Source organism: Folsomia candida, unplaced genomic scaffold (assembly GCF_002217175.1).
Source record: "Folsomia candida strain VU population unplaced genomic scaffold, ASM221717v1 Fcan01_Sc022, whole genome shotgun sequence".
In the NCBI taxonomy this organism is placed as follows: domain Eukaryota; kingdom Metazoa; phylum Arthropoda; class Collembola; order Entomobryomorpha; family Isotomidae; genus Folsomia; species Folsomia candida.
Window position 1 is genome coordinate 612,646 of NW_019091214.1, and position 7,879 is coordinate 620,524.

Genomic DNA, 7,879 nt, shown 5'->3' on the forward strand with positions numbered 1-7,879 from the left:
TTTCGTTTGTGTTCGACTTTTATTTTGAAATCTAATCAAATTTTTGTCCTCGAAGTGGTAAACTTCTCTGAAGTGGGTCAAATTTTTGTTTTTGAAGCGGTCAAATTGTTGTCCTTATAATGCAGTGTTCCGCTTCTTGCGGTTTTTTCTACATTTCTTGCACTGCAAAGCAAGAAACGCAAGAAATTCATCGTGCAAGAAACTGCAAGAAATATTCTGAAACTTTCGTGCAGTTTCTTGCATCTTTCATTTCTTGTAGGTCAAAATACCTGTAAGAACCACTACTTGCACTTGCAAAACACTGTCAAAACGCTTAAAATTTGTGTGCTCAAAATTGTCCTGAATTTGGCCAATTTTTGTTCTCGAATCTTAAACTTTTTGCCCTTATTGAAGCTGCTCAAATTTTCTTCGTCAATTTCCTTGTCTCACTCTCACTATTTGATAAGCCTCTTTATCAAGCTGTGCATTTTTTTCTGGATAACCTGACACCTTTTATTTCTTCAGGGGATGATGGTGGAAGACATGGGAATGCTCATTTTTGCAATCATTTTGGGCTTTATCCTATTTCCTGTTGGCTTCCTCGCCTTGATCTGTATGTGGAAGAAACGCTGTATCAATTGCGGATATGAAGTCCCTCAGTGTTGCTGAAGATATACAAATTTCGAAATTGGGGAGAAAATAATAATTGGAATGATTTCTGAAAAAAATACTCATAAAAAAGGATAAAATAGTGAATTCATACTCGAATAAAATAATACGGGATTTATTTATTACAATGACGATTTATCTGATAAAACATTACGCATTGTTTTAAATTAGTAGAAAAAATGCAGCAATCTCATAAATATGCAACCCACATGAATAGAGCTTGGACTTGGACTCATAGCTTTGAAAATTTATGTGCCGTGGCGTCCTGGACTCGTGACGCAGAAATTTTGTGGGGGCTCGTTTGGCTTGGAAATCTTGTTTTGGATTGGTGGCGAAATCTTATCCTCCAATCGAAAGGCCGAAAGAATCTCAAAACTTGCATTTAGTGACTTTTATTTGAACAAAAATTTGCAAAAGTCCGTTTGCCCCTAAATTATAATCCATACTTTTACACCAAATAGCATGTATAGTTCCAAAATTAAGCCACGTCCTAATTATAGCCTCTCTTTTTACTTAAATTATGTATGTATGTAGCTAGAAGTCAGAACATAACTTTACGCAAGATTCACTTACAAAACTTGTACACAAAATTTATAAACCTTAATTTATTTAACTCAATCTAAATTGAAATTACTTCAATGTTGATCGGCGTCAAATCGTGGTACACCGCAATCCTGTCGGGTCACCGTGACCTCTACGCTATCGCGGAAAAGGGCTCGCTGAGCTGAAAGAGTTTGAAAAAAAATCCCCCCGACCTCTCCCAAATTTCTCACCCGATCCACCCCACCGACGTCGACGTCACCAGCAAACCGGAAGTGGGTGAAATGATCCCTCCGCCGCAAGCCGTGGAACCGACTGTGTCGTCATACAAGTTTAAATGAATCATCGTCGGAAACAATGGAATCAGCTCCACAATAATTTTGAAAACATTTAAATCAGTTTACTTGATTAATTTTTCAAAGTTTAATCTGGATGTGTATTCATACGGACAAATACAGTAAATGCAGGAACAAAATGTGGGGCTGTCATAATCCATTCAGCAAAGCTGCAAATTTACACCCTAAAATTTAAATTTTTTTCAAAGAATTTATGAATTAAGCAATGAGGCAATTCACGCACTCCTTCGTAACTACGTAAACAGCGTAAAATCCGTAAACTTACAAACGTTTACAAACTTTTACAAAAATTGCCAAGGAAAATCAGTTTACAAACTTTTGTAAACTTACGCAGCTCACAGGCGTCTTTTAATTTTGTAAAGTATTTTGTCAGGGTTGTTAAAATGACAGTAACTTGATAAAGGGTTGCGCAACGTGGGCGATTTTTTAAAAATAATTAAAAAATTAAATTTTGAAAAAAATTAATCACTAAGCTAAATCACTAAGTAAATTTGAGGGGAAACTCAATTAAATCTCACCGTACAACTTTGCATAGCCCGATTCAGAAATTATCAGTATATGTATACATACAAATACACAAGCACAATTTAATACCGTTTTTTATGTACATACATTATAAAAACACTCTATATTATTTTAAATCGATAAAGATTTGAATTCCAACAATACTAAAACATAAGGATAATACAGGATAGGAATGATAAGATTATTTTATCGTGACGACAGACGGACAAACAGCTACCAGAATAAGCCATGAAATAAAAATTTTGTATGGAAAACCTAACAACCAATCAGGAGCTGGTGGTCCGGACCACCAGCTTTTTCAAAATTTAAAAAATCGAAAAAAGTGCTCACGTTGCGCAACCCCTTATCAAATTACTGTCTCTTTAACAACCCGGTATTTTGTAAACTCAATTTGGGGAAGAAAAAAATTGTTCGATGCAGAAATTTGGCATAAAGGTTGCTAGTGGCTGCTAATGAAAGAATATGAAGTGAAATTGGTAAAATTTTCACATCTGGGACCCGCTGGGGTGACCCATACCGATTTTCATAACTTGTCTCAAAAAGCTGAAATTCAGAACAGTGATACTTAATAGATTCTCATGAAAGAATATGAAGTCAAAGATGAACACAAAATAACCAGATGGGCAATAATAAGGAAGGGGTACCCATACCGATTTTGAAGAATTTATATATTCAGCTAAGATTTGGTGTGGAGTCGAAAAATAACTTAGGATTAGAATTTTGGAGGGTTGAATTTCGAAATTTTTATAAGAGCTTTATTACATCAATAAATACAGCTCCACAAATTTCTTCCATTAATTTCCTTTTTCTGGAAATAATCGGCATTTTGTTTCAATTATCAAATAAATTTTTACGAAAATAATTGCGAAAGTGAATTCACGGGAAGCTGTTTGTAAACGTTTGTAAGTTTACGGATTTTACGCTGTTTACGTAGTTACCAAGGGTGCGTGAATACCCTCAATATTTCGGACATGTGTACGTGTTGTTTTGTTCGGATTCGGAGAATTCCTCAGCCCTTAGGGATATGCTAACCTAAATTTTCGCCACTATTCCGACACAAAATTTCAACGCATCGCAAGATTTCCACGACACGATTCCTCCTCCAAGTTGATTGATCAGCCTTTTACTCAATCTAAACCCTTCTCCGTATGATTTTTAAGTTTTAAAGGCAACTTATCCATATTTTTTTTAACAATATTTGTATGAAAAACTATACTTAAGTACTATCTAATTTTTACGAAAAGAATGATTTGTTCGGGCAGAAATGAACAAGAACAAAAAAGGACAAACAAAAAAATGTGCTTAATTTTTAATTCCTTAATTCTTAAAAGTTACTTCACTTATCAGCTTAGACTCGAAAATAATGTGTACCTTTATCACAAACATCATCGTTGCAATCAATCCGTTTAGTTTTATTGATACATACATCAACATACAATTTTATCCAATCTACAATTTTGTCCTGGTTTACAATTTTAGAGTATTTTTTCAGAAATTATTATTTTCACTCCCATTTCGAAATTTGTATTCATTCAGCAGCACTGAGGCACTTCAAATCCGCAGCTGACGCAGCGTTTCTTCCACATCGAGGACAAGCAGATCAGGCCAAAAGGAAAGCAGAAGAAGGCCCAGAGAAGTCCACAAATGAAGGCGTTGTTGTCGGTCAACAGCATTCCCTGAGGAAAAAAAGTGTCAGGTTATCCATAAAAAAAGGCTTATCGAATAGTTACAGTCAGGTTAATTACGGATTGGACAATTTCAGGACAAAAATTGGAACAAGAGAACAAAAACCGGGCAAATTCAGGACAATTTTGGGGACAAGAATTTCGCCAGTTCAAAGGCAAAAATTTGACAGCATTTCAAGCACAAAATTTCGACAGTTCACGACAAAATTTTGACCCATTCCGAGGACAAAAATTTGACCCATTCCGAGGACAAAAATTTGACCCATTCCGAGGACAAAAATTTGACCCATTCCGAGGACAAAAATTTGACCCATTCCGAGCACAAAATTTTGCCCCCGTCATGAGGACAAAAATTTGACCATTTTGAGGACAATCCCCAATTCAAGGACACAAACTTTGACTGTAATCAATAAGAACAAAAAAATTGGACAAATTGAACCTACCCCACATTTTGGGCACACTCCTTCCCCGACCATCACACTAATGAATGAATTATTATTAATTAAAAACAGCTAAAATCGAATTTTAATTGAAAAATGCTTTAGTTTGCACTTACACAGGAGCGCCGGGCCCAGGCGGTGGGTAACCGGGTTGATGTTGGGACGGGTGCTGACCTGCCAGACAGAAAGACGGACAATAATTAATTAATTGACCAGAACAAATTAAAAAATCACAATATTTACTTGGCGGGGCTTGATTGTACTGAGGTTGTCCTTGTTGTGCCATTTTGACAAAAAGAGTGATTTGTTTTTCGGACAAAAAAGAACAAGAACAAAAAGTGGAACCGACAAGACAATTTTTTTTTCGAATTTATTTCAGTTCGTAGATTGACAAAAAAAATCTGACTTTGTATTATAATCGTCAGGGTTTCGTAACCTTAAAAAAATATGACGAGTATAACCAGGATGATTTGAAACAATTTACACTAGAAACACCGGCCGTAGCCGTTAGTGATTGAAGAATCCTGGAGTATAACAACCAAAATCAGAGACGCCAACGAATTGAAATACATGAAGATTACGTCATAAACTCGAGAACACATAGTTTTTGCGAGTCTGCGATTGTTCTTTTCTGGAACAAATCAACCTTTCCGTCAAAATGGAGCAACAAGGACAACCCTCGCAGTTCAGTCAACAGTACAGTCAGCTTCCTCCTCCAAGTAGATAATTATTGCCATTTTTTGAACCTGTTTGGGGTCAAGTAATTAATTAATTATTGTCCACCTTTGTGTGCCACAGGTCCGTCCCAACAGCAGATGGGTTATCCGCCGCCCGGTCAACCACCAATGGGTTATCCGCCACCCGGTCAGCACCCGTCCCAACAACCAATGGGCTATCCGCCGCAACCCAGTACCGTGTAAGTTAACCTTATAAAAACTAATTAATTTTGACCTGGATACCATTTAAAAACGGAATTAAAAATGGTTTCTATTGCATTTGGGGGCGGATTTACTGGGGGGCAGAATACCATTGAGACCGACTTGTGGGGCGGTGATAAAATCAGTTGGGGACTGAATTAATGCAAACCGATTTTGAATATTCTACTGATGCAGTTATGATTTATTAGAGACCTGGAACTGATTCGACAACAAAAATTAGAACATAATACATTTTTAACATGAAATTGCAACTGAACCAAATGAACACACGATATTAATTTTGATAAAAAGATCGGATTTGATTTTGATAGTACTACAAAAATAAACTAAACGAATAAATCGTCATCATTCATGTCATCAATTTGATGACACTGATTTTGGGATGCATTTTATATTTTAAACAAGTTATTAGCTATAATTTTGTCCTTCAGTGTTCTGTGACTTGTTCCGATCGGTGGTGACACTATTGCGAATATATTAGCTAAAGAGAACGTTGTGATAATTTAAAAAAAATATGAACTGTATCATATTTACAACATGATACAGGTCAGAGGTCAACGCCGACCAATTTATTAGCGGCGCCAATGTTGGATAATTTTTCGGGGGCGCGGCGTGACCTCTGATGCACTTCCTCCGAGTTCCTCCCCCCACTACAACTACAACTCTAAACTCTAAAAAAATTAGTTCAGGCTTGAAGAAAAACCAACGACAAATAAGGAGGAAAGAATGGAACTGAGAAAATTTTCTCGGTCATTTTATTTTTATTTTTTCCTACACCTTATTGATGTAGCCCGGTCTCAACGGAATTCTGTAACCATACACCTTATTGGTGGAATCCGTCGCCAACGAGAAAAAGTTGGCCTACACCTTATTGGTGTAGTCCGTCGCTAAGGCGAAAAATTTGGCCTACACCTTATTGGTGTAGTCCGTCGCCAAGAGATCGAAATCGCCCTCCACCTTATTGGTGGAATCCGTTTTTAAAAGGTTAAGGAAATATTACATCGTTATCAAATTAAAATGATATTTTTAAAATGCAAGCAATTAATAATGGTCAATTAATTCAATAGCCTGGTTACGGGTGGAGTGGGGGTGGCTGGGAGGTGTCCAAATTGTGGGGTAGGTCCAATCTAGTCAATTTTTTGGACTGAATTTCCATAATTTCTGTTCTCAAACTGGTCAAATTTTGTTCTCAAGTTAGCCAAATTTATGGTAAATTTGTCCCAAATGAGTCAAATTTTTGTCTTTGAACTGGTCAAATTTGTGTCCTCGAAATCTTTGTGTACTTAAAATTGTCCCGAATTTACTCTATTTTTACTCTCCTGTTCAAACATTTGTCCTAAAACTGTCCAAATTTTGTCCCCCATTCTGTACTTACCTCACTCTCACTATTCGATAAGCCTCTTTATCAATCTGCCTCTTTCTTGAAGATAACCTGACACATTTTTTTTTGCTCAGGGGATGATGGTAACCGACATTGGAATGCTGGTTTGTGCCCTTATTTTGGGCTTGGTCATATTTCCTTTATTTGGACTTGTCTTCTTGCTCTGCTTGTGGAAGAGACGCTGCGTCAACTGCGGATATGAAGTCGGAGAATGTTGCTGAACAATACCAATTTCAACGTGGGGGAGGAAATGCATAAGAATTAAGACGATTTCTGAAAAATATACTCGTAAAATACTCGTAAAACAATATAAGATAGTATGTATTGCTTATAAAATAAGACGGGATTTATTACAATGACGATTTATCTGATAACAAATAAAACAGCATTGTTTTTCAACTTGAAAATTCCCAAAAAATTGCAATACCTACTTTTTTGCGAGTAGAGTACTTGTACTTATTCATATTGTTCAAAAAATGGGGTAAAAATGGGGAAAAGTTTCTTTAAAAAAATAAAACTCATGCGGAGAAGGTTATTGAGTGGAGGATTCATGTCCATTGTCCAGGCGTCAAATCGTGGTACGCCTCAATCCAGTCGGGTCACCCTGACCTTTACGCCATCGCAGAAAAAGGGCTCACTGAGCTGAAAAAAATCACCCCGATCTTTCCCAAATTTCTCACCCGATCCACCCCACCGACCGCAAAAAGCAGCCCGACCCCGAAGTCACCGACAAACCGGAAGTGACGACTGAAATGATGCCTCCACAGTCGAAGTCGTGGAATCGACCCCAGTCGTCGTACAACCAGTAGAAATTCAGGTTTTGAACCAGCCCCAGAATAATGTTGACAAGATTTTAATTAATTAATTTATCAACTTATTGGTGATGTGCAGAGTCTTGGGATTAATGAAAGTGGGATTAATGATTAGGATTAGGGATTGATTTTTTTAAAAATCGGGATTGAGGATTGAGATTAAGGATTAAATTAACTCGGGATTAAAATTAATTCGGGATTAAATCTCTCTAGGCATTCAATGGGATTAGGGATTAGGATTAATTTAGTCCAATTTTAATCCCGGATTGGGATTAAAATCGTGTTTGTCGTCGATCACCTTTATATCTACTAGTTTTGAATGTTTTAATCAAGTTGTTTGATAAGTCCTGACTCCTAACATTGTGATTGAATATGAATCCTGACGTAACCTAATGACCGTATAAATAATGACCTAAAGTGCGAGTTGTCGCTATTTGATTAGCATTGAAGTGTGAGTGAGTGGGCACTCCCACGGGCCGCTCTGGGTTATTATTATACGGCCATACGAAGTACACATTAGCGACATAAAGTAAGGTTGCTTATTAAGTGATCAC

General features: G+C 36.9%; 1 protein-coding gene across 1 annotated transcript; it reads right to left on the reverse strand.

The window, feature by feature from the left end:
* Window positions 1–3,460: 3,460 nt before the first annotated feature.
* On the reverse strand, window positions 3,461–4,537 carry LOC118438515 (brain protein I3-like). Its single transcript, XM_035858964.1, has 4 exons — window positions 4,438–4,537; window positions 4,311–4,368; window positions 4,198–4,234; window positions 3,461–3,745 (listed from the first exon to the last, which is right to left on the reverse strand). Exons 1-4 carry the CDS (start codon window positions 4,478–4,480, stop codon window positions 3,602–3,604), a joined length of 282 nt encoding a protein of 93 aa, XP_035714857.1. The 5' UTR covers window positions 4,481–4,537; the 3' UTR covers window positions 3,461–3,601.
* Between the last annotated feature and the right edge of the window lie 3,342 nt (window positions 4,538–7,879).